Here is a 27,613-nt window from a genome sequence, read left to right on the forward strand (position 1 = left end):
TACAATTACGTTCTGAGGTACTGGGAATTGAGACTTCAACATATGAACTTGGCAGGATGGGGGACATAGTTCAGCCCATAACAATGTGTGACACAATCTTGGCCTAGGGTGTGGAGTCAGATAGTCCTGGGTTCAAATCCCTGTTCCTCCATTTATTGTATTGGTCATCTAAAGAAGTTCTTTTTTTTTTTTTTTTTTTTTTTGAGACAAAGTCTTGCTTTGTCACCCAGGCTGGAGTGTAGCAGCATGATCTCGGTTCACTGAACCCTCCACCTCCCAGGTTCAAGTGATTTTCCTGCCTCAGCATCCCGAGTAGCTGAGATTACAGGCATGCGCCACCATGCCAGGTTAATTTTTGTATTTTTAGTAGAGATGGGGTTTCACCATGTTGGTCAGGCTGGTCTCGAACTCCTGACCTCAAGTGGTCTGCCCACCTTGGTCTCCCAAAGTGCTCAGATTACAGGCATGACCCACTGTGCCCAGGCAAGAAGTTCTTTTGAGCATCGCATTCCTCATTTGTAAAATGTGGATAGTAGTAGAGTCTATCCAAGGATTACATTGAGCAATGGTTATACAGTGCTTAGGCACAGGCTAATAATAAGCATGTGCTACATGATAGCTATTTTTATTACAATATATATGGAAAAGCCCAGTTGGAAAAGATTAAGAATATCTTCACAGAAATGTTGGCATTTCAGGTGGACCTTAAAGAGTAGGTTATATTTGGACAGCAGAAATAGAGAGTGGAGGGACAGTAGTCCTGGTAGAGGAAGGAATACTCAGCTGCTGTGGGGATCTTCAGGAGGAGTTGCTGGTTCTGTTTGGCTGGAGATAAAATACAGGAGAGAACTAGAGTGACATACATTTGGGAGAGGCAGATTGAAACCATGTTATGGAAGGGCCTTGAATGCCATCCTGAGGAATTTATTCTTCTGTAAGCAGAGGGGAACCACTGGATTTTCTGAACAGGAAAAACTGAGGAGAATTGAGCTTTGAGACTATTCATGTAGCAACATTATTTAGGTTATGTGAAAGTGGCATGGTACAGCAAATGTAATCATTTTCCTAGAATATCTAGCTTTTAGAAACATGTCTTTATTCATTTATTTATCTGTTCAGCAAATATTTATTAAGAACTTACAATTTATCAGCCCTTACACTGGACAGGGAGATGAATTTATACCTGGACTTTTTTTCTTGCTAAAAATTTGACCTTTAAAATTAGTTTCATCCTTCTCCCCAGGTTTGGAAGAAGGACAGAAATATATTGAGAAAATAGTGACAAAACACAACGAGGTTCTTGAATCTGTGACTGAATTATGTGAGTCCCTCACAGAGCTTGAAGAAAAACTGAAGGTAATTTCTTCTTCCTAGAATATGTATTTTCAAGCAAAATAAATAAAAATGTGTTAATCAAATGTCTTCTGGTGCAAAGACGTTTTAATAGAATTTGTCAAGGGATGTAATGTGCACATTTGTTTCACAGCTTTCTAACATAATTATCTGGGTGTTTCTGATAATTAATTCTATTTCTTTCCCATCACTGCAGAGAAAAATATTGCTGGGAATGAGGGCTAAACACAATTAAGGTGTCTGGTTTACATTTTCATGGATCATATCCTAAAAAATGTGTCCCATTAAGACTCTGCCAGTAAACTTTGTATTAAGTAGCCTATGGTTTTGTTTCATAATTAAGTAGCCTATGGTTTTGTTCATAAATAATAGATGCCAGGGTGTTTTTTTTTTTCCTCTCCAAATTGTGGCACCAGAGAAAATAAAAGTAATCTTCAGGTATTCATTGAACACTTTTCCTCATGGAAATAGTAAACTAATCATGATCACTTTTCATAGAATACCAATTTGATGGTAACAAATATAGAGAATATGTTTATGTCTAAGCAAAACCAGTTAAAGTGAAATACGTATGTTTCTCTGTCAGTGTCATGTCAAAAGCTGGTTTGATTAATGCTGTTTTCATAGCTGGCTGAAAGAACTGGTTGTTGAGGATGGGCAGAATAGCAAGGTCATTAAGATCAAAGGCTGTAAAGCAAAGCACAGTTGCCTTGAAATACCAACTCCCTAAATAATTGAATTTGTGACCTTGGATACATTATTTAATCTCCCTGAGTCTCTGTTTCCTGATCTATAAAGTGGATCCCAGGGTAGCCCTGACAATTGACTGTGAAGATACTCAAGATTATTGTGGGGATAATTGTGATTGAGGCCTAGTGGTGGTCTTGCAGTTCAGAGCAGAATTATATTTATTTCTAGCAGCCACTTTTTTTGGTAGGAATTTCTATGTCATAAATTTATGCGCCTCTTCCATTCAAATAGTTTGTGAGGTTTTTAATTCAGTGGGTGCCCAACTAACTTATCTTTATCCTTTGGTTAAGAATCTAGATTTTCTAACCATTTTACCATTTTAAATAACACCACAATGAACATCTTTGTGCATAGCTTTTTCTTTCTTTTGTATTATTACCCACACATAAATTCTACAATCAGGTTTGAGAAAACTGAAATTTTTAATATATGAAATGATTAATATTTCTAATATATATGTTATTTGCTTCCCATCAATGTTTCACAATGATAATAAACCATATATCTCATGTTATCTTTTTCAACATTTATCCTTTCCTCCCCACCTCCATCCCACCTCCTGAGGAGCTGCTGCTGCTTCTAACTTCCAATACACAGGCTGCAAATCACTGCTTCCTCTGACTCTTTGCTCTTCATTGTCTACAATATTCCTCCCATTTATATTGCACATCTTAAAGTGAGGGTCAGCTTCATAAAATCTGCTTTCTTCAAGTTATATCCCTTTCCAGCTTTTACCTTGATGGCTATTCTTCCTGAAAGGGCTGTTTCCATGGCCTCTCCCACTTCCTCATTCTCCATTCCTTCCATACTCAGTGTAGTCAGGATTGCATTCTCTCTTTCTCACGCTCAACCTGTCACTTGGATTCTCTTTTGCACTAGTCAGGAGTCCCCTAATTATACTCCCAGCTAGATTACCCTTCCTAAATAGTTCTGCTAGTGTCATGTTCACATTCACAACACTCCACTACAAACTCTTCCTTACCAAGTCAAGTTCCAATTCAAGGCCTTTCAATGTTCTGAGGCTGGTCACCTTTCCCAACCACTGTGCTTCTACATTCACTGTAGATCTGTGTCCTACTGATCTACTGTGCTCCCTGGGATTTTCCACTTCTAAACCTTTACTTCAAGGACACGACCTTCTGTCTGTTTTTCGAAATCTTACCATCTCTCAGAGCCAAACCCAAATGCTGCCTCCTCCATAAATCCTTCCTTAGCTATATCACTCCCTCCCTGATCTCTCATGCCACGTGTGTGCCTTCCTATCTGTCTTAGTCCATCCTGACTGCTATGCCAAATGCCATAGACAAGATGCCTTATAAAAAGCAAACATTTGTTTCTCATAGTTCTGGAGGCTGGAAGTTCAAGATCAAGATGCTGGCAGATTCGGTGTCTAGTGAGGACTTCCTGGTAGCTGTCTACTCACACTAACCTTACATGGTGGAAGAATGAGGGGTATCTCTCAGCCCTCTTTTCTGAGGGCACTAATCCTATTCATGAGGGCTTCACCCTCATGACCTAATCACTTCCCAAAGGCATCATCTTCTAATACCATCACCTTAAGGATGTGGATTTTAACATATAAACTTTAGGTGAACATAAACATTCAGGCTATAACGCTAGTATAATCATTACAATTACATATAATTACATCACATATAACTACTGTTGCCATCCCAATCCTCCCTACTTGATTATACTTAAGGAAACCCTCTGGCGCCGCTAAATTTAGTGTCCCACACAACATTTAACACTATGCTTTACCTTTTATTGATTGATTGATTGATTTAGAGACAGTGTGTTGCTCTGTTGCCCAGGCTGGAGTGTAGTGGTGTTACCATGGCTCACTGCAGCCTCGACTTCCCAGGCTCAAGCAATCCTCCAACCTCAGCCTACCACGTAGCTGGGACCACAGGCATGCACCACCTCATGTTTTGATTTTTTTGTAAAGTTGAGGTCTCACTATGTTGCCCAAGCTGGTCTCAAACTCCTGGACTCAAGTGATCTTTCCTCCTTGGCCTCTCAAAATGCTGGTGTTACAGGTGTGAGCCACCACACCTGGCCTGCTTTGCTTTTTAAAGCAGGTTATCTGAAAGAGTTTTGGCATTTGTAGTAAATGCCCAATGAATTGGTAAAGAGAAGAACTATCTTTCAGTGCTTGAAGGTGTTTAATTTGGGTGGATGTGGAAATGAGAAAGGGTCTCTCTGGCAAGAGAAATAGGCATCAGCATTATCTTTATGAGTTATAGCTGCAACAAATGCTTGCCAAAGAATGTTTACCAGCACTTTATAGGTGTTTGTATGAAGACAGCAAATGTCTATTTTTTTATGTTTTTGAATATAAAGGTTGATGCTATGGCTCTCTTTTCAAAGTTATAGAAAGTGGGCTCAGCAATTCCTGTCAAGGCTGAAATAGTGATAGAAATCCGTTCTAATGTATAGCAATTTCAGACTTACAAAGGACATTCATATATACATTATCTCCAGTGATTTCCAAATAATGTTGAGATGAAAAGAAAGCAAACGTTTTCTGTGTAGAGGTGAAAGGAAAATTCCAAAGAGGGTAAAAAGTGCTTTACATGGGCCCCAGTAGTCAATAGTGGTAGATCTGAAATTTGAATTTAGATTTAATTCAAAATCTAGCATTCTTTCCACACCAGCTGATATTTTAGAATAAGATATCAGCTGCATACCAAAGCAGAGTGATTCATTGAGTGACACGAACCAGTTCAGTTTAGAGTTGGGACTAAAAGCAGAATCTCCCCAGTAGTGGGTCTCCCTGAATCCTCCGAGCCAGTGTCGCATGTGCATTTTGATGAGCATGCATATTCCATGCTCCAAGGATCATATTCCAGGTGGAATAGAGACTCTTCCATTGCAGTATAATCATCATTCTAAACTGGCGTGTTCTATCACATGGGATACCCGTGGCTCTTTCCACCTTTACAAAGTCTTCTTGGCTCTCGCACTGACTCCACAGCACTTTGCAAACCTCCTCTTGGCTCTCGCACTGACTCCACAGCACTTTGCAAACCTCCACTACCTCCGTGACTAAAACTCAGCCCCATGAAATGCAGGGAACAAAATATCTTCAACCACATGAAGCGTCCTGTGTTCTCAATTGCTGTTTTTCTTTACTATACTCAGTGATATTTTATTCCTCTTTTCAAGAGTCTCCCTGGTATTTTGCTTGTGTAGATACTCTGGATTTCCTACCTTCTTCTCCCCTAGAAACCTTTAATCATTTCTACCTCACTGCTGCTCCCCAGACTCTCCTAATGGTTTACACTGCCATGCATAATGATTCCTTTCTCTAGAGAATGCTCCTGCAGGAGCATCCTATTATAATGATTACTTTTTTCCTGCTGGGCCTTTCAACAACCAATTTTTACTGGCAATGAACTCTGTCAAAGGAATGAGGCAGGAGGGAAACTGTGAGCTGGGAGGGATAATTTTATAAATCACATCATGGGAGTACACCAGTCTCTTGTGGAATGTATTTGCTGAAAGGTTGCAAGTGGTCTATGTTTTCTTCCAAGTAGTGTATGGCACTGTTCCTGAGCCTGGCTCAGGCTCTCACTAACTGTTGCTTTGTACAGCAGGGAGACGTTTTAAAGATGAATCCGAATTTGGAAGACTTCCATGATGATTACATTGACTTGCTAAAGGAACCAGCAAAAAATAAGCAGACAATATGCAATGAAGAAAGGAATAAGGTAAAGAAAACTACTTAACCTCAGCTATTCAGTACTTTTGCTTTGAGGTTAGAGTCATTGTTCATTGCAAAATAAAAGTGAATTGCAGCCTTCTTATCTATCCAAATAGAATTTCCCAATGTAAATGCAATGTGAGTTTCCTCCTTCCTTGCTTCCATTTGCTCCTTACTTAGTGCTTCTTCTCTCTGCTATGCTGTTTCCTCTGAGCTTCTCACTATCAAGTACTGAAACCATGACATTTCACAGTAGCATTGGGACAGCCATTTAAATGCCCTGTCACCCCAAACCACTTCTGTTTTTCCCATCTCTAGCTGCCTTTCCATTGTCTTTTTATATCCAATCCAACTTCAAATTTTACTTCTCCCTTTTCATCATATTGCCAAGCCATGATTTTTATTGTTTTACACGACCCATTAGCAAAGCTTAGTTCATGAAATTAGATAGTATCTTGTTCCCATAGACTCTACCTCTAAGATGATATTTCCAGGCACATTTACCAAACCATAGAATCCAGCTGAAATATAAATACTAAAGTATTTAGAGAAATGTTTAAATTATTGTAAAACTTATGCACTTACTGATAAATTAAAGCATGTAATGACTACAGATACTCACAAAAATGCAAATGTATCATGATTTTGAAAGTATTATTTAAATCATAACATCATGATGGTTTTTTGGCATAAGTTGCTCACTCTCTATTCATAGCTGCTGGACTATAATTAGCTTTTGACTTTTTGCTTTGCCAAGTTGCCTGCTCCCAGTGTTTCTCTCCCGAGGAGCTGAAGGAACAATCAGAGTCAACATTATTCTCCATCGTTCTCAAATTAATAAAATATACTTCTTGTGACATGAGAGTTAAAAACAAACACAAACCCTCTCCATTTGTAGTGGTTATTTCATGGAGAAAGATTTATCTTTCCTGAAGTCAATACGGTTCTTTCAGCTTCCTTATAGGTCCTTTTCCACAGGTTAACCTATGCCAAGGCCTGGTGCAGTTATACAACCACCAGGCAGCAAGTACTGTTAAGCAAACTGCCTTTTTTTGTGGTAGGGTCTTGAGCCACTTAAACCCAGATTCCTCTCTGAGGCAAAGGAAAGCTGCCAACCTTTGGTCATTTTGCTGGGTGTTATTCTTATATCAAATGATCTTACATTACTCCGTTTGGTCTAAATCAGGGTTTCTCAACCACAGCACTGTTGACATTTTGGCCACAGAATTCTCTATTGTGGAGAGCTGTCCTGTGCATTATAGGAGTTTTGCAGTATTCCTGGCCCTGCTCACTAGATGCCAGTAGCGTCTATTATACTAAAATCACTTCATTTGAGAATGACTGGTTGATATAATAAAGAATAGCCTTAAATGCACCACATTTTCTTAAAAAGGTTTCTAAGAGTTACTAAATCCAGCATCCTATCATTTATTTTATTTAGTTCTGCACAATTTCCTACATTGTGAACTAGACACATTTACTAAGAACTCAGAAACAAAAATTATTGCTACCAAAGCAAACAAAAATAATTTATACTTAGCAAAAGTAGTTTATCTTGCTTTTATTTTCTTATTAGAAGAAACAGATTCCTTTAAATTAAAAAAAAAAAGATTTACCTTCATGGAAAAATCACTTTTATTCTAATATAAACTAAAAGGATATAGCATCAGTCATTTCAGGTGTAAGTGAAGGTCTACAATTACAGCTGTCAAGAATTCTTATTAACATTATGTCATGTCCTGGTGCAATTGGCGTAGACAGCAAAATGAAAGGGTGGCAGTAATCTTCACTTTTAAGTAGCTCAATCACATCTACCCTCTTATTGTCTCTCTTATTTATATGTACATCAGATGTAATGATTCTCCACAACCCCATGTGGGCAGATAGGAAGCACCAAGTGAAAAGCTGGTCCTGGTATTACTGCAGTCAATTCTGATACCCTTAAATGATGGTAGCCTTCCTGAGGAAATTATTTGAGTCGGAAAGAATAGTTCCACTGAACTACTACAGAATGTATTCAACACAGGGATTTTTTTTCATGGAGATAGCAAAGTATTTCTCATTTTTCAGACCCAAAAATACAGTAGGTGGAATTAGGCAGTTCACTAAATGCAACACACGGAGCACTGCTAACAGATTAGTGATGGTGTTTTATTCCCAACGTGAGCACCGAAGCTATGAAAACTCCTAAGATTAAATGGAAGCACACAGTATTAACAGGCTCACCTAAAGTCATGGAAGTATTCGGTGGAAGATGGTGGCTTTTGATGCCAGCATTTAGAGTTATAGAATTTTAGTGCTAGAAGGGATTTAACAATAATCTGATCAAATATCATTTTACAGTTGAGGAAACTGAGGCCAAAAGGGATTAAATATGTTGCCCTCCAAAAATTACAGAAAGTAGTGTAAAAACTGGCAGTCACCCCAATTCTCCTGAATTTTAACCATACACTTTTCCCACAAGACCAAATGGGAGCTCCCAGGAACTGTTGCATATACATAAGCTGTTTTGTAATGATACTGTAGATGTCCATGACAAACTTTTCCTGTCTTCCTATTTATCTGTTTACAAGCAATAGCATGGAAATATTTTTGCACCAAAGAATTCAGTGGAGTGCTCTTATCAGACTGGGTGAAGAGGATCCCTGCACTCCCCCTCTACCCTCAACACACACACACTAATCCTGATCACCTGGCAGGTACAGGAAGATGTCCCTGAAACACTTGCCTTGAAAAAATTTGGGAAGAGACAAAGTGTTCTTCTTCACCACCTCTCTGTTCCCTTTTCTTTTACCTTGTCCACGTAAAGTGCCCGAAAATGTCATATTACCCCTTTTTGTCTAAAGTTCCCGCTAAGGGCCTTCTCTACAAATGCCTCTTACAGACCAAGTCTTATGCTTAATATCTTTCTTTGTGTTCTTCCTACTTACTTTCATTAAATCTTATTTACCCTAAAGTAAGGCTATCTGTTATGGAGCTATTTTGGAAGATAAAGTCTTATGGTGTTCCTTCAAATTTACCACATAAGTAGTTTCCTGCTCTATGTACTTTGAGGATTGGTTCTGCCCCCTTAGTTGAATGGATATAGGAATATCACTGTATTCTCCCTTCCAGACACTTTTTCTGCCTACAGGGCAATGATTTAAATTCAAGGAATTATGCCCATGAGCAGAAATGAAAGTTCAGAAGTCCTGACAGAGATAAGACTTGAAGCTATAGATTTAGTATTAATTAAGAGTTAATTGTTTACTAGATATGTAAGTGGGTGACATCTTGGAGGGGCAAAGAATATAGAGACAATTAGAGAACTTCAAGATAAGACTGCAAACCATTCATATATTTAGAAGGTGGGAAAAGAAAAAGGAATCAACAAAAAGACAAAGATCAGCCTCTCAATTTGATATAAGAAAAGCAGATTGAGAGTTGAGCTGTGTTTTGGTGAATTAGATCACAGTTTCCCAGCTATTTTGCCAGATCTCAGACTGATGTAAATATGCCCTGTCTGTACTGAAAACCATAGATTTATTTAACCTTTTCTGGGTAAATAACACACACATTTTTTTTTCTAATAACAAACATGGTTTTATGGTGAAGAAATATTAACAAATAATTAGTATATGTGAATGTTTGGATAGCATTTTCATAGTTGAAAACTAGACAGTTCTAGAAAATATAGGTCAGTGAGTTTTAAAGTAATGTTTCTTTATGTTTTTATGTTTAAACATCTTTTTAATGTTTACAGGCCGGTGCTGTGGCTTATGCCTGTAATCCCAGCACTTTGGGAGGCTGAGGCAGGTAGATCACCTGAGGTCAGCAGTTCAAGATCTGCCTGGCCAACATGGTGAAACCCTGTCTCTACTAAAAATACAAAAGTTGCTGGGCATGATGGCAGGTGCCTGTAATACCAGCTACTCGGGAGGCTGAGGCAGGAGAATCATTTGAACTTGGGAGGTGCAGGTTGCAGTGAGCCGAGATTGTACCATTGCACTCCAGCATTGGCAACAAGAGTGAAATTCCATCTCAAAAATAAAAAAAAAATAAAATGATGTTTCCATAAAATTCCATAGTGACTTAAAAACTAAAATCTTATTTGCATTTTTAATTTTCTTAAAAATTTGTATATGATACATAATAGATGTACATAGTTTTGAAGTACTTGTGATAATTTAATACATTCATTTTTGCATTTAAGAATAAAAGCAGAAGTGCCAAGAGCCAAATGGATTTACTCAGAAAACCACTTGCATGTATATTAAACTCACCTTATCTTGTTTCCTGAGATGATTATTTAATGAGTAATTCTAGATTAGTGCCATAGGCATAATTTATTATGGTTTCAAGAAGTCATTTGATAAACACACTTATGATGCTCTCTTAAGATAAGTGGAGAAATGTGTACTGAATGAGGGTTTGGCCAAGTTATAATTGTACTCAAGAGTGTTAAGTAGTTCATCAACATCAACCTTGGAGACAGTCTGTCTTGTAGAGATATCTGACTGTTCTAAACACTGCAGTGTTCAACATTTTCATCAATAGCACTAATGGATGGAGGAGGTAGCAAATTTTAGTTGACTACAAATTCAGTATGAGTCACTGGTCCCGTGTGATTTTTATTTTAAAAAATGAACTAATACTATCACCTTAATAAAAACATATCATATAGGTCAAGAAGATGATGAGTCCACTGATTACTTACCATCTGGAAAGTAAACAACTCTAGAAACAAACATGTTTAATGGGGAGTTAAATGATTCCAGAAAAAGATTTGAGAAAACTCTCTCCCTCTTATTGATAGTAGAAATTATTGGGTGGTGTTATTTTCTGAGGAAAGTACTTTTTCTATTTTAGTTATTGTTAGAAGTGAAAAAATGATAGCCTTGGATTCCTTTCCTGTGTTTGGCACCAGCTGAAAGTAAGATACAGGAGTCAGGAACCAGTTAAAGCTGGATGGCTTGAACTTTTCTAGTGGGTTTCCCCAAACTTCGTGCCTGATTTAAATAGATTAAATGTGTACCTAGTCCACTTGGGTGCCCATCTAGACAACCACAGGCTTCACCTCCAGGGGATTTTCGTGCCTTAGAGCCAACCTGAACCCATGCATTTCATGAAAGGCAAATCCAAAAGAGAGCCTCATACAGCCAGATCTGAGCATGCTCAGTTCCTTCTTCCAAACCCTCAATTAGGAAATAAATTCCTTCCCAGCAGGGATTCAGGAGTTGGGAGACTGGTCTGGACTTTTATTCAAGTTTCTCTCCTAAGCTTGTTGTAAATTTTCAGACAATTGTAACACATTATTCTTCTGTGGAGAGTCATAGGTTACCTGATGAAGTCATTGAGGAGTTGTCATTGTCTGCCCCTGCAAGGCCATCAAGTCAACAAATGTCCCTGCTCTTCTATGAAGGACCTTGTGGTCCAGTAGGAGTGGGACCTCCCAGAAGTGACCAAAATGATGACAGAGAGTTGAGGCAAAAGAAGACCTGAGAGTGTCTGGTACAGAGAAAGAGGCTTAGACAGGTTGTAGGACCAATTCTTCAAACAGTCAAAGAGCTGTTAAAATTGGAGAGCAGCTGGACTTTTTGTGTAGCTCCAGGAGGCCAATTCAGATCCATTGGTGGAAATTGCAGGAAGGCAGATCTTTGCTACATATAGGAAGATATTCTTAACACAAGTAAGGTGCACATTCTCAAAGTACTCTTTCAGAAAAAGTATTCAGATAGAGGCTGCCAGAATGTTGTAGCGGAGATTCTTAGACAATAGGTGTTTGATCAAAGTCTCTATAAGGAGGAAAATAAACATTCTATTTTCATGAAGAGAGAGACTGAGCTAAGATGTGGAATGACAACCAAAAGAGGGAGGGGCAATTAATAATTTTAATATTCTTTTTAATGAGAGGAACTTCTAAGAACATCTGGGTTTTAGACTCAGAATTTAAACTTTGACTAAATGGCAGAAGGAAACCACTTTCTCTAAGCTGGGTTAATGTTTCTCTAAGGAGAGATCATCTCTGTGGGATAGTAGAAGCAACATTGTTTTGCTTCTGCTCTTCAACCTGAAAACACATTTTTTTTTTTTTTTTTTTTTTGTTCTGGAGACAAAGTTTCACTCTTGTCGCCCAGGCTGGGGTGCAATGGCGCAATCTCCACTCACTGCAACCTCTGCCTCCTGAGTTCAAGAGATTCTCCTGCTTCAGCCTCCCAAAGTAGCTGCGATTACAGGCACCCATCACCATGCCTAGCTAATTTTTTGTTTTGTTTTGTTTTTTGAGACAGAGTCTCACTCTGTTGCCCAGGCTGGAGTGCAGTGGTGCAATCTTGGCTTACTGCAACTTCTGCCTCCTGGGTTCAAGCTATTCTCCTGACTCAGTCTCCCGAGTAACTGGGACTGCAAGAGCGCACCACCATGCCCGGCTAATTTTATGCACTTTTAGTAGAGATGGGGTTTCACCATGTTAGCCAGGATGGTCTCTATCTCCTGAACTCGTGATCTGCCCATCTTGGCCTCCCAAAGTGCTGGGATTACAGGAATGAGCCACCGCGCCCGGCCTTATTTTCTTAAAAATCACTTACAAAGTGTATATCAAGAGCAGAACTACGGGCTAAAATCAAAAACTCAAAGGCAAGGCAAGACGTGACTTTCCTATATGCATCAGTTACTACACGACAAAAACCAGTACATACTAAATAAGAAGGCACCCAAATTGCTGAGGAACGGCATAAAAAGGAGATATAAAACAAGCAGGTGGGGATAGATGAGATCACTTTTCAGCTTCAATGTTCTTTTGAGTCTATGAAACAGGGACATTTGAGCCTCTTCTTAAACCAGAGATGGATGTGGATTAGACTAGGACAGTGGAAGCAGAGAAAGAAGTACTGCTACTCACAGCTCCTAGCAGAACTACACTCCGATTGGAGCAAAGAGACAAGTGGCAGGTGCTTTCCTATTGTATCTTGATATGCTCTCTTGGGAAAGGCCATCATGTCTGATTGTTCCATTAATATCTACCTCCTCCACTAGGATATCATCTTCTCAGCTGCAGAGACTGATCTACTTGTATTCACCAAATTATGCCTCTAATACTAGCATGGTTCCTAGCAGTATGTGCTCAATAAATATTTTTTCAATGCAAGAATAAACTAAGGGATGTTAAGAAAATAAAACTAGTCATGAAGAATTGCTTTCTCTATATAAGGTACATAGAGGGCTCAAATGCATAGAGCAAGAGAATAGAATGGTAGTTGACAAAGGCTGAGTCGGGGGAAGGTTGAAGATGAGCAGGTTAGTGTTTAGTGGATAGAGTTTCAACTGGAAAAATGAAAAAGTTCTGGAGATGGGTGGCAGTGATAGTTACACTCAATGTGAATGCACTTAATGCCATTGAACCGCACACTTAAACATGGTTGAAGTGGTACATTTTTTGTATATTTCACTACAATTTATTTTAAAAAGGAATGGTTTTCTTGAGAGAGAAGACAGGTTATTCTGGGAGGGTCCGAGGAATCACCTAACAAGGGAGTCTCTGATGGTCAGCATCTGTGAGTTCACAAGGAGTGTAGACAAGCCAGACCTAAGCTGACTTTGCTGGTGTTCAGTATCTGTGTGTTTACAGAAAGTGTAGACAAGCCAGACCTAAGCTGACTTTGCTGTTTGAGGAGACTCCTCAGATCATGGTTTGAAAGATGTTGATCCAGTCCAACCCCTTCACTACAGATGGAAACTAGGGCTTTCTCTCTTCTGTTCACAAGGTCTATCACATTTTACTCGGAACTTGAGGTCTTTGTAACGATTCCTTAGTCATGAGAAGTGGGACTGTGCTCAGGATAGACAGACAAATGGTTTCCCTCTAGCCCCCTAAGTTTTGACCCCCTGTACGTTTTCTCAAGTTGTCTCTCTGAAGTTGAGTTTTACTGTAATTGAAACTGGAAAAAGAAAAATGAATGAATAAGGATGATTTGGCTTTTCTGTTTGCAAGGGGCAGGTACAGGTGGCAGATCTTTTGGCCATCAATGGAACAGGGGAAGATCGGCTCCCACAAGACCTGAAGGTGTCCGCTGACAAGGAGGGTGGCATCCAGGGCCTGCTCCTGCCTGAAGACATGCTCTCAGGGGAAGAATATGAGTGTGTCTCACCTGATGACATCTCCTTGCCTCCTCTCCCAGGAAGCCCTGAGTCCCCCCTTGCACCATCTGACATGGAGGTGGAAGACCCTGTCGGCTCCTCCCTCAGCCTTCACATAAACAGCTATGGGGTGCAGTCTGGGACCAGCAGCCCAGGGGATGCCCAGGAATCTGTTCTTCCACCACCTGTTGCATTTGCGGATGCATGCAATGATAAGAGAGAAACATTTTCAAGTCATTTTGAGAGGCCCTACCTCCAATTCAAAGCTGAGCCCCCACTAACCTCCGGAGGATTCCTGGAAAAGAGTACTGCCTTACACAGAATCAGTGCTGAACATCCAGAGAGCATGATGAGTGAAGTGCATGACAGAGCTTTACAGCAGCACCCTCAGGCTCAGGGCGGTTTGCTAGAAACACGGGAGAAAATGCATGCTGACAATAACTTCACTAAAACCCAAGATAGGCTGCATGCTTCCCCTGATGCATTCTCAGGCCTCAGGTTTCAGTCAGGCACCAGCAGGGGCTATCAGAGGCAAATGGTTCCTCAAGAAGAGATTAAAAGCACGTCAGCAAAGAGCAGCGTGGTCAGCCTAGCTGACCAGGCACCTAATTTCTCCAGACTCATGTCTAACGTAACTGTCATGGAAGGTTCTCCAGTGACTTTGGAAGTTGAAGTAACAGGATTTCCAGAGCCTACACTGACATGGTGGGTAGCCTATAATGACAAGCCATAAATGCAAACAAATTCAATCACAGAGAAAAATCATTCTGTGAGCACTAACTGAAAGGTTTAGGGCTAGCTGATTAATATTCTATGACACTGCAACTCTGCATGATTCAATCTCACATCAGACCCCTCTCATTTCAGAAGCAGCATAGTTAATACCTTTAAGAAAAATAAAAGGTAACCACATAAAGTACTAATAATTTAACAAATTTCCAAAGTACTGTAGGTTGGTTGTGCTTGTTTTTTTCTATTTAACATTCCACATTTCTAAAGATTGTGGGTTGAAATTATTTTCTATTGTCTATTTCTATATAAGCATGGCATCTGCTTGTTTTAACTACCTTTATGCAATTGAAAAATACAAGAATTTGGTTTTTTTTCCCTTCTCATTTACCTCTTTCATCTTTTTCCTCTTTCCAACAGAGTCACGCATGTCATCTTTGCAACATTTTATTTTACTAGGATTTCTTTTTACAAGTTTTTTCAATGTGAGAGGTGGAATAAAAATATTTCTGTCACAGTTGCTCCAGGTGACAGGCAATAAACTCATTTTTGTAAGGTAGTATAATAACTGAGCTGTGAACGATATGATTTCACTCTGGAGACATCATTATTTTTTAGCCTATTTGTTTCAGTAAAAGCAAACTGTAGAATACTGGTTTTGCATTGCCTACTGTTGGTAACAAAAGCAGTTCTTTCTCAATATGTGGGTTACTTTTAAACATCTGGAAAATTCTCATCCTTGAGTAAATTTATTTGAGAACAAAGTTACAAATCTGCGAGAGCTAGTTTATACTTATAAACTAAGATTAAGTAAAATAGCATTTATTGATCACAGTGTTTCAGTAGATATTAAATGATCAGTTTCAATTATTGTTGTGTGCCCATGTACTTGAAATATGAACCAGTTATTCAAGGAACTTATGAGAAAACTTTGGTTTCTCAAATTATTAAAAGAAACTGCACTTGTGCTATATTAGTGCGGTCAATTTTGCTTTTTGTTTTATTGTCTTTATTATTGCATGTTTTTTTACAAATCAGGAGTGTCATATTCATGAATTTTAAAAATATTTAATTCATTATTAAATCTCAGTTCACTCCAAAGAAAAATGTTGTCAGATGTGTTTCTTGTTTTTGTCCACACAGTAAGTATTAATAATTTGGTTAGTATGTATGTGGTTAAAGAACCACTGCTACATACATGTTGTTGAAGAATATCACAGTGTTGTAAACAAATGTTTTGCCATCAGATTTACAACTGTGCTCAATTAGTAACTGACAAGCTTTCAGGATATCGTACATTCTTAGGACACCCAGGAAAAGGCGAAGTTATCACTTAGGCAATGGGAACAGAAGACGATTCAGATTTGTCATCACCCCTGAGTGGTTGATTGTGGGTATAAATAAATAAACAAGAATCTCAGATATACAAAATAAACAAATTATTTGCTTTATAAAAACATGCAGTTAAGCACTCATGTTCATCGGAAACTTTTAGAAATATGTTATTAGTCATAATCCAGTTGCATAAATACCTTTTATAATTACAAGCCATTTTCTTCTAGTGAAATTGCTTCAAAGAAATTAAATGAAGTGATTTCATCAGGAGGTGATGTTAAGTCCAGTCCTCTAAAACAGCACATCTGTATTGTCATGTGGATACTGTGGTATGAATATGAAGGAGTAGATGAGTCTCACTCCAGTACAATTTCTGAGGAGTCCCAGCTGCTGTTCCAGAGTGGCAAAAAGAATAAAGCTGGACAACATGAGGGTGCCATTTCACACCCTAGGTAATTGTTACTATGAGCAAATGGTGGCCTAATGTGACAGATGGTCTGTTTTGTTTTTGTTTTTAGATGTAGCTGTATATCTGAATTTTCATATGCAATATTCCAATTTTTAAAGGATTTCAAAAAATTCAGTTTTCCAAAAACATTGTCTGAGCCAGTTGAAGCAATTCTCTCCCCACCAGTTGCCAACTTTGGCTTGAAAGATAAACAGCCCATAATACCAGCTACTCAGGAGGCTGAGGCAGGCAGATTGCTTGAAACCAGGAGTTCAAGACCAGTCTGGGTAACACAGTGAGATCCTGTCTCTTAAAAAGAATAAAAAATAAAAAACTTAGCCTGCTCATGGTAGTAGGTGCCTGTAGTCCCAGCTACTTGAGAGCCAGAGGTGGGAGGATTGCTTGAGCCCAGGAGTTTGAGGCTGCAGTGATCTCTGATTCTGCTACTGCACTCTAGCCTACTAAAGAAAAAAAGATAAAGAGCCCCAATGGAATTTGTTGTGGCTACAACGTTCCTACTAATCCTAGAGAATATTGCGTGGTAATAGGCCTGTTTGCAACCATTATTAGAACTTGGAAATAATGTGAATAAATAGCAAACCTGACTTTAAAAACTGCCTCTCTGCTTCAGGTACAAGAAGGGCCAGAAACTGTCTACAGATGGGCACTTACAGGTTTTGCACAAGGAGACAAGGCATTCCGTGTTCATTCCGAAGGTATGCAAGGCAGACGAAGGCCTCTATGTGGCTCAGGCCCAAAACCCTAGCGGCACTCTCTCTTCCAATGTCATCCTCCATGTGACGGGTAACTGCAGGCCGCCAATCACAAGAATAAACTGGATAACCCTGTGTGTCGTCTATGTTAGTGTGTCCCTAATGTACTGGCTACTCACACAATAACTGTGGTATTGGCACCAATGGACATCATTCTCATGTGCCTAAAGAACAATACCACTGTTTATCTTCCTGCACCTCCTGCAAAGCATCTCCCACCAAGTGTATCTCCAATCTCATCACCATACCTGTTTGGCCAATACCACTGCTAGGTGAAATAATCAGATTTTCTTGAGTGTTTAATATAGTTGAGAAGCTTGATAAATTATCTGTAGTGGATAAGGACATATTTTTGTACTCTAGAAAGAGATGTTTTCAACATAATATGCAGCAAAATTATTCTATGCCAATTCCCTCCTAGTTTAAGGGTGTGCAGATGAAGGCTGACATTGGCATAGAGATGTGCTAAATTTCAAATACAGTTGTTTATTTACTTTTAATTGTATTTGAAAACATCTCTTTGTAGGGAATATCGGTAGAACTATTGAATTGATGTTGTATTTTTGCATTAGCTATCCTTTAATTTTGCTTTCCATGTCTTGATCTTTTTACTGAAATGCATTCTGTGTAATTTCAACATAGACTACATTCCTGAGTCTGATAATGTGACTGTAAATAATCATTCCTCATGTTGCTCTCACGGGTTTGACATTGGAGAATAGACGTGGCATCAACTTTAAATAGAGTTTCCGTCTTTTGTCAGCTCTGCATGTCATATAGCAAGATGGAATACAGGTTGCAAGAAAGAACCAGCATTATTCCTGACATTCTATTGATGTGTTTTGAGCAGCAATGTCTACAACTGTAACCAGATGTTTCTGCTTCTAATCTTGATTCTGCTGATGACCATTTTTATACTCTATGGCAAAGCATCTCATTGCCTCAGTTTCCTGTCTGGAAAATAAGTTCATCATCTACCTCTTGGGCAATTGAAAGTTTCCATTTTGTGTCTTTTAAACATCTGGAAAATGGAAAGCACTCTATGAGGGCTAAGGATAATGGTATTGTTTAATGTAATTTGTTGTCAGACTGGCCTCCTGCTCACTATTTCTTTTTTTTTTTTTTATATGCTTTTTTTTAGAATATTAAATTAAAGGAGTGCTGTTAGTATGTAATTTTCAACTAGTTCCATGGGGGAAAGTGATGTTTTATGAATTAGAGCTTAAATGCCTATCTAATTTCTTAAGACTGCATTCTTTTCAAAGACTTGAAATTTAACTCAGGAGGATGCATTTTGCTTGTTCCAAGGGGAAACGTGTAATAAAATGGTAAGACATGAATTCTATCCTTTTATAATAATTATTACGATAATATTGAAGTATCCTATGCCTTTCTGAAACACTTTATTCAGAAAAGATCATTTTTTGGCTTCCTTTTAAAAATAAGCATGAAGTAAGGAGGCAATTGTTTTTTAGATTTTAAATGTAGTCTTATTATGCTGAGGAAAATCTTTAGTTGAAAGAATAATTCATTACAGATTTTTGATGAAGGGAAGAAATTAATTATGTTGCTGGAAGACTGTCTACAAATAATCAAAATATTTAAATGTAATATATTCAAGTTGTTATTAAAAAGTTACTGAATGTTATCTGAAGATGTGAAATGTATACTCAAGTAAAAAGTTGGCATGTACTTTCTTGTGCTGCATATCCAATTTAATTAAAAAATTAAATATCCGTTTCCCTCTAAATTTTAATAGAACCATATTAAAAGCTTGTATATACCACATCCTAAGGAATTTCTCTTAACTATCATTTTTTTTTTTTCTTTTTTTTTTTTGAGAAAGACTCTTGCTCTGTTGCCAGTGCAGTGGTGCCATCTTGGCTTACTGCAACCTCCACCTCCGGGTTCAAGCGATTCTTCTGCTTCAGCCTCCCGAGTAGCTAGGATTATAGGCATGCCTACCTAATGTTTGTGTTTTAGTAGAAACCAGGTTTCACCATGTTGGCCAGGCTGGGCCTCAGCCTCCCAAAGTGCCAGGATTACAGGTATGAGCCACCATACCCGGCCTCTTGTATCCTTTTTGTCCAATTTCAAATAATGTGCGAATGTTGCCTAACTGCTATTGCCTATGTTGAAGCTAAAGAGTAAAAACCTGTTCATGTCCAAAGAAGGCAGGTGAGACCTGGTAACAAACTGTCTCTCGTCCCACTTTCTCTTTCTTATGAATTTGGCAGGATCTCCCTTCCCATTTTGTCAACATGGTTGAATTTGTGTGTTGGGGTTGTTAGGGCATGGGAATTCCTGTTTTGTTTTCTCTATTGCATGCTTGTTCATGTTAACTCTTTGGGGAGCAGAGTGAGATACATATACACCCATGGTGTATGATGGAAAAAAGCATGCAAAAGCCATTTTGAGAGAGAGAAACATGGGTGTGGGGAGCACAAAGATCAGAAAAGAGTACTATGCTGATATTCAAGATATAGTACAGATAACTTTCTGTGTAACTATCCATCTACCTGTTCATCTGGGCTATTGATTGACTCCCACAGCAGTAAAGAATAATTATTCAGTTATTCTTCTGGTTATGTTTTAATTTCAAAAACTTAAGTGTGATTTTCCTTTTTGCTGGGATTTCTGTCTTGAGCAAACAATTCTTATGAAAGTATCAATTGCAGTTACTGGTTAAAAACGTAAGACCCATGAAATTTAAGTGTTGTTTCTATTTTAAGGTATATACCTAATTTATAACCATTTACTTCTAGAGAAAATCCTGAATGGTTAGTAATATCAAAAGATTTTCAACAAGAAAACTAAAATGAAAAGAAAGATTAAAAATTATATGTGTTACAGCTCTTCTAGAATTTGTCTAGCAGGTTTTCTGGTGAAAATTAAATTCAAGATTTTCACCAGAAAACTTTTTAAAACTTCCAAACTCTTAAACAAATTGTAAATACTTGATACTTCGAAGAACTGCAAAACAAAATGTTTTTAAATTTTCATAAGGCAAAATCATTGAGTTTTCCAGCTTTGATTTTCCAATAAAAGGACGTATAAATATTTGGTGGTAGTTTTTCACACTCAATTCCAAGAGAAATTTACTGTAGGAATCTTTACATTTGAATCTCTGAATATTCTATGATATTTAAAATATTTGAACAAGATGCAGACAATTTTTTAGCTATTTTAATCAATAATGGTAACCTCTTTCACTCATAATCAAGACACATACTTAAAATAGATGACTATAAGACCGTTCTAACTGCTTTGCTCAAATTTAAAATTCCTCAAATAGTTCATAGGCCCTTTACAACCTGGCCTCCCCTCTCCACCCTCTGTTTGATCCCCTCCTATTACCCCCAACCCCTAGCGAAGTGACATTTAACTTCAGGGTTTTCACCTGTCATGCTCTTCTCTCCAGCCCTTTCTTCCTATAACTTTCTTACTATCTTCACCACCCTCTCTTCATGTGACTTAAGTCTTCCTTATGTTCCAGTTCCACTGAGACACAACTTCCCCTGAAAAGCCTGACCCATCAAGTCCAGAGTAGATGGTCCTGCCATGTGCACTGTCAGCACCTGCACTGCCCAGCCACGCCCCTGAATACACACACGGGAATTGCAGGTTTGAGCATCTGTCTCCTCTGGCTAGGTGGTAAGAACCTTATCAGCAGGATCCATGACAGCCCTGTTGTCCTTGTATTGCCAGTACCTGAGACACAGTCACACTCAGTAAACTCGTTTGAATTGAATTGTTGCCAAAGGTAAAAAAAAAAAAAAAAAAAAAAAGATAAACCTAGCTTGTTTTTCTCCCCTTTTTAGAGAGAGGAGAGGGGAAATGTAAAAAGACAAAGATGATTCTCCCTTCTTATAGACAGGAGTCAATCCAAATCAGGCCCTGACAATGAAGCATGCTTGAAAATCTCTCACCTCATCTGCAAAACTTGTGTGAGAACCCTCCAGACCCTCTGGGTTAGACCCTGATTGAAAATTTGAATTTAAAAATAGATGTTGGCTCCAGGGACTAAAATAATAGTGAGGAGGAAAGAGGAAAGGTCCAGGATTGTTGTTCCTGGATCAATATTGTTCCAACATTTTAAAGCGTTCCAACATTTTAAAACGTATGTACTCACGCATAAATCATCATCCGGTATGAGGAAGTGGATGCCTCCAGTCTCTATGACTAAATCCAAACTGTCAAAACCAGAATTTATGTACTTCTTTAAAACACTACGTAAATGATCAATATTTAATTGTAGCTGGGGCTCAGTAATCTGGGCTGTGAACAGATCTTATTTCAAACCAGTATTTCATACATACTTGTAAATATAAAGAAAGCCAAATCCAAGAACTTAAGAGTATTTGAATTCCAAATGAAGAAAGGAAAGAATATCTTATTTTGTTCTGCTTTATGTTTGTCTTTATTCATGACCATTTCTTACTAAAAATTACCATCTGAAGCTTTTGACACTCCTGTTGTATGCACGGCATTTTAAGTGCAGCCATGAAATAAGTTGGTTGAAACAAAATAAAATACCTCCTAACAGTATGCTCTGATATTGTGTCAATGTAAATGCCAAAGCATGACAGACTGTTTTCCATTTATAATAAGCGGAATCTTGAGTTGCATTGGAAAGCTAAAAGATTTGCACTGACTTCAATGAAAGTGTCCTTTTTAAAGCAAAAACAATTCATTTTGTCTGTGCTCATCACAGGAGATGAGATTTGAATGCTATCAGTTGTGCATGAATTCAACCTCAAAAACAGGAAGCACACAGCTGTGATTTTGGCCTTTTTCCATGAATCTCCACAGCGCTGTTCCTTTTGATGGTGAGAGTTTGTATAACATCAGGAACCATGTGAGCATCAGTGCAGGTTGGAGGCATGACACTCCTCAGGGTGAACAAGCCTTTGTGTTGAGAGTTTGAGTGTTTGGCCTGCTCCTTCTTCCTTCTGTTCAACAGCAGTTTCATTTGTGTAACCCAGGACATGGCAAATCGGATTCCTTGGATCCTCCTTTTTGTTCCATAAAATTAACTTCCTATCTTCCTTAAAGAGCAAGAGTGCAGAAATAATTGTATAGACAAGAATGCATGTGTATTCCCAATTCGCACAATAAAAACTGGGTGAAATCAAAATGTATTTTAACCATACAAGTAGATGGAAAAAATAGATCAAATCCAATTTTTCTTTAAACCAGAAAAATAATAGTTACATAACATTAAGTTTTCTATCTGTATTCTCATGGCTCCTTGCCATGGCTCTTTTTCCATTTAGAATGCACGTAAACATCAATACTTGTGAAATAGCAGCTCCGGAACTAGGTAATAAAATGAAATAATCTTTTTCCTTTGTCATTCAACAACTGTTCTTTTTACAAGAACTTTGTTGATTCAAGTATCTACAAAATGGTATTTTTATCTTACATATGCATTTTTAAAAATCATGTGATAAAATCTTTTGAGCATAAAAAATCAGTGAAATATAAAAGGACATACTTTATCCATGGCAAATTGTCTCCAACACATATTATACTAATGATGACAGACAGCCACCTCTCTTTGTAATAAGTATTATGCACACCAGCACACAAACAAGCTGTTGGAAAACAGAGTCAGCTGGAAATGCAGACAAGGTAGGAAACCACTTACTTGGCAGAATCAAAAAGGCCAATATGCCCATTTGCTCCAGAGCCGCTCCTCTAGCACCTGCTGCCATGCCAACGCTGCAGGGCCAGCCTTTGATTCAAGTGAATGCAGCTCCAGAAGGTGCCTTTTAAAATGCATTTTTATTCATTTCTATTATTCTTACAAGAGTAATAGTATTTCCTATCACATTCTGGTCTGGGTTAGTAGATTAAATAAGAATGCTTCCCCACTCAAAGAACATAATTTCTGGTGAGAAAATGGGGTCTATGGAAAGATGAAAGATTTGCATGCTATGTTCCACTTAGGGGTGGTGACTGGTGATATGTAAAACTGGAAGGGATAAACTGGCTACATAACACGGTGAGGATGCTCAGTGTCAGCTTTGGCTTTCAGCTTCCCTGTCTGTGTGAATTTCCTATGGATTCTGGAAATGTTTTTAGGGAACTCCCTGAGAAAAAGTTAGAGACCCCAATAAAATGTTTCTACATGACAATTTTTGTTACCCAGTAAGAGGACTCTACTGGGTTTAGTAGTGTCAAGGTGGACCCTACATCCAGTTCCTGGTGTCTTTATAAGAAGGCCATGGCAGACACAGAGACACAAAGGAGACACACAGGGAGGAGGCAGTACATGACATGTGACAACAGAGGCAGAGATTGGAGTAATGCAGCTGCTATCAGCCAAGGTGCACCAGAGATTGCAATCGCTGGAAGCTAAAAGAAGTGAGGAAAGATTCTTCCCTAAAGCCCTTGGAGGGAGAATGGTTGTTTTGCTTTAGACTTTGGACTTTTGGATTTCTAGCCTTCTGAACTATGAAATAATAAACTTCTGTTGTTTTAAGCCACCCTGTTTGTGGTACTTTGTTATGGCAGCCCTAGGAAGCTAATACAATGAGCATGTTTTAGAAGAACCAATACAAGTCTCTGGTAATAAAATTCCTAGAGAACGTTACTGGACACCAGTCAGCCTTTCAAACCAGCGCTCCTGTGGTGTGCTGGAATACCTCTGCTTCCTTCTTGATTTGAAGGGATCACCTTGGTACGTTTCAGTCAATCGGTAACTTTTCATCTTCTATGTGAACATCACCCCCTAAGTGCACTATGGTGCAAAGAGTTCTAGAGGAAGCTGAAATTATTCACAACAGGGGTCAAGGAAGGGGGAAAGAAAGTTGTGTTTAGACATATAACCAAAGTAAGACCATACACAATAAAAGGAAGGAGAGGAGAGATCAAAAAATGGGATTACTAACAGTCAAAAATTAAGAAATACTGACCTAAACAACACTATCAATCTACTTCATCTAATTGACACATAGAATATGCATCCAACAAAGGCAAAATACACATTCTTCTCATGCTCACATGGAGCGTTTTCCAAGATAGACCACATTCTTGGCCATACATCATACATTAAAAATTTAAAGAATAATAATTATACAAAAGCAGGTTTACAGACTGCAACAGAATGAAACAAGAAATTAATAACAAAGCTCAAAAATCCAGAAATACTTGTAGATTAAACAGCACACTTCTTTTTTTTTTTGTATACTTTAAGTTCTAGGGTACATATGCACAATGTGCAGGTTTGTTACATATGTATACCATGTTGGTGTGCTGCATCCATTAACTCGTCATTTACATTAGGTATATCTCCTAATGCTATCCCTCCTTCTTCCCCCCTCCCCACAATAGGCCCCGGTGTGTGATGTTCCCCTTCCTGTGTCCAAGTGATCTCATTGTTCAGTTCCCACCTATCAGTGAGAACATGCAGTGTGTGGTTTTCTGTACTTGCAATAGTTTGCAGAGAATGATGGTTTCCAGCTGCATCCATGTCCCTACAAAGTACACGAACTCATCCATTTTTATGACTGCATAGTATTCCATGGTGTATATGTGCCACATGTTCTTAATTCATTCTGTCACTGATGGACATTTGGGTTGATTCCAAGTCTTTGCTATTGTGAATAGTGCCGCAATAAACATACGTGTGCATGTGTCTTTATAGCAGCATGATTTATCATCCTTTGGGTATATCCCCAGTAATGAGATGGCTGGGTCAAATGATATTTCTAGTTCTAGATCCTTGAGGAATCGCCACACTGTTTTCCACAATGGTTGAACTAGTTTACAGTCCCACCAACAGTGTAAAAGTGTTCCTATTTCTCCACATCCTCTCCAGCACCTGTTGTTTCCTGATTTTTTAATGATTGCCATTCTAACTGGTGTGAGATGGTATCTCATTGTGGTTTTGATTTGCATTTCTCTGATGACCAGTGATGATGAGCATTTTTTCATGTGTCTGTTGGCTGTATGAATGTCTTCTTTTGAGAAGTGTCTGTTCATATCCTTTGCCCACTTTTTGATGGGGTTGTTTTTTTCTTGTAAATTTGTTTGACTTCTTTGTAGGTTCTGGATATTAGCCCTTTGTCAGATAAGTAGTTTACAAAAATTTTCTCCCATGCTGTAGGTTGCCTGTTCACTCTGATGGTAGTTTCTTTTGCTGTGCAGAAGCTCTTTAGTTTCATTAGATCCCATTTGTCAATTTTGGCTTTTGTTGCCATTGCTTTTGGTGTTTTAGACATGAAGTCCTTGCCCATGCCTATGTCCTGAATGGTATTACCTAGGTTTTCTTCTAGAGTTTTTATGGTTTCAGGTCTAACATTTAAGTCTCTAATCCATCTTGAATTAATTTTCATGTAAGGAGTAAGGAAATGATCCAGTTTCAACTTTCTACTTATGGCCAGCCAATTTTCCTAGCACCATTTATTAAATAGCGAATCCTTTCCCCATTTCTTGTTTTTGTGAGGTTTGTCAAAGATCACATGGCTGTAGATGTGTGGTATTATTTCTGAGGGCTCTGTTCTGTTCCATTGGTCTATATGTCTGTTTTGGTACCAGTACCATGCTGTTTTGGTTACTGTAGCCTTGTAGTATAGTTAGAACTGATAGAGATGAAAACCATGACACAAGAACTACCTGACAAATGCACAAGCTTCAGTAACCAACTCAAACAACTGGAAGAAGGAGTATCAGTGATTGAAGATCAAATGAATGAAATGAAGCGAGAAGAGAAGTTTAGAGAAAAAAGAGTAAAAAGAAATGAACAAAGCCTCCAAGAAATATGGGATTATGTGAAAAGACCAAATCTATATCTGATTGGTGTGCCTGAAAGTGACGGGGAAAATGGAACCAAATTGGAAAACACTCTGCAGGATATTATCCAGGAGAACTTCCCCAACGTAGTAAGGCAGGCCAACATTCAAATTCAGGAAATACAGAGAATGCCACAAAGATACTCCTCGAGAAGAGCAACTCCAAGAAACATAATTGTCAGATTCACCAAAGTTGAAATGAAGGAAAAAATCTTAAGAGCAGCCAGAGAGAAACATCGGGTTACCCACAAAGGGTAGCCCATCAGACTAACAGCGGATCTCTCAGCAGAAACTCTACAAGCCAGAAGAGAGTGGGAGCCAATATTCAATATTCTTAAAGAAAAGAATTTTCAACCTAGAATTTCATATCCAGCCAAACTAAATTTCATAAGTGAAGGAGAAATAAAATCCTTTACAGATAAGCAAATGCTTAGAGATTTTGTCACCACCAGGCCTGCCCTGCAAGATACCCTGAAGGAAGCCCTAAACATGGAAAGGAACAACCGGTACCAGCCATTGCAAAAACATGGCAAAATGTAAAGTCCATCAATGCTAGGAAGAAACAGCATCGACTAATGAGCAAAATAACAAGCTAATATCATAATGACAGGATCAAGTTCACACATAACAATATTAACCTTAAATGTAAATGGACTAAATGCTCCAATTAAAAGACACAGACTGGCCAATTGGATAAAGAGTCAAGACCCATCAGTTTGCTGTATTCAGGAGATGCATCTCACATGCAGAGACACACATAGGCTCAAAATAAAGGGATGCAGGAAGATATACCAAGCAAATGGAAAACAAAAAAAAGCAGGGGTTACAATCCTAGTCTCTGATAAAACAGTCTTTAAACCATCAAAGATCAAACAAGACAAAGAAGGCCATTACATAATAGTAAAGGGATCAATTCATCAGGAAAAGCTAACTATCCTAAATCTATATGCATCCAATACAGGAGCACCCAGATTCATAAAGCAAGTCCTTAGAGACTTACAAAGAGACTTAGACGCCCATGCAATAATAATGGGAGATTTTAACACCTCACTGTCAACATTAGACGGAACAATGAGACAGAAAGTTAACAAGGATATCCAGGAATTGAACTCATCTCTGCACCAAGTGGATCTAATAGACATCTACAGAACACTCCACCCCAAATCAACAGAATATACATTCTTCTCAGCACCACATCGCACTTATTCCAAAATTGACCACATAGTTGGAAGTAAAAGACTCCTCAGCAAGTGTAAAAGAACAGAAATTATAACAAACTGTCTCTCAGACCACAGTGCAATCAAACTAGAACTCAGGACTAAGAAACTCAATCAAAACCACTCAACGACATGGAAACTGAACAACCTGCGCCTGAATGACTACTGGGTACTAACGAAATGAAGGCAGAAATAAAGATGTTCTTTGAAACCAATGAGAACAAAGATACAACATACCAGAATCTCTGGGACACATTTATTTATTTATTTATTTATTTATTTTTTGTATTTATTTATTTTTTTATTATACTTTAAGTTCTAGGGTACATGTGCATAACGTTTATATCATGTATAACTCCCCAATGCAATCCCTCCCTCCTCCCCCCTCC

At 38.4% G+C, this 27,613-nt stretch overlaps 1 protein-coding gene, 1 long non-coding RNA gene and 1 pseudogene across 3 annotated transcripts in view; 2 read left to right on the forward strand and 1 right to left on the reverse strand.

The window, feature by feature from the left end:
- CCDC141 (coiled-coil domain containing 141) overlaps positions 1-21,757 on the forward strand; it is a 222,600-nt gene extending 200,843 nt beyond the window's left edge. Inside the window, exons 21-24 of one of the 2 annotated variants that reach the window (XM_033230994.1) lie at positions 1,244-1,356; positions 5,703-5,816; positions 13,779-14,629; positions 17,068-18,441. In XM_033230994.1, coding sequence (XP_033086885.1) covers positions 1,244-1,356; positions 5,703-5,816; positions 13,779-14,629; positions 17,068-17,335 — 1,346 coding nt within the window. In that variant the 3' untranslated portion in view covers positions 17,336-18,441. Of the gene's footprint in view, positions 1-1,243; positions 1,357-5,699; positions 5,817-13,778; positions 14,630-17,067 lie in introns of both variants that reach the window. The other variant, XM_033230993.1, reaches the window with a different exon arrangement.
- The window catches only part of LOC117094787, a 58,909-nt gene that overhangs the window by 17,182 nt on the left and 14,114 nt on the right, over positions 1-27,613 (reverse strand). The window lies entirely within an intron of this gene.
- LOC117095492 lies at positions 20,052-20,105 on the forward strand (annotated as a pseudogene).

The sequence above is a fragment of the Trachypithecus francoisi genome, unplaced genomic scaffold (genome assembly GCF_009764315.1).
Source record: "Trachypithecus francoisi isolate TF-2019V2 unplaced genomic scaffold, Tfra_2.0 Lachesis_group13, whole genome shotgun sequence".
Taxonomy (NCBI): domain Eukaryota; kingdom Metazoa; phylum Chordata; class Mammalia; order Primates; family Cercopithecidae; genus Trachypithecus; species Trachypithecus francoisi.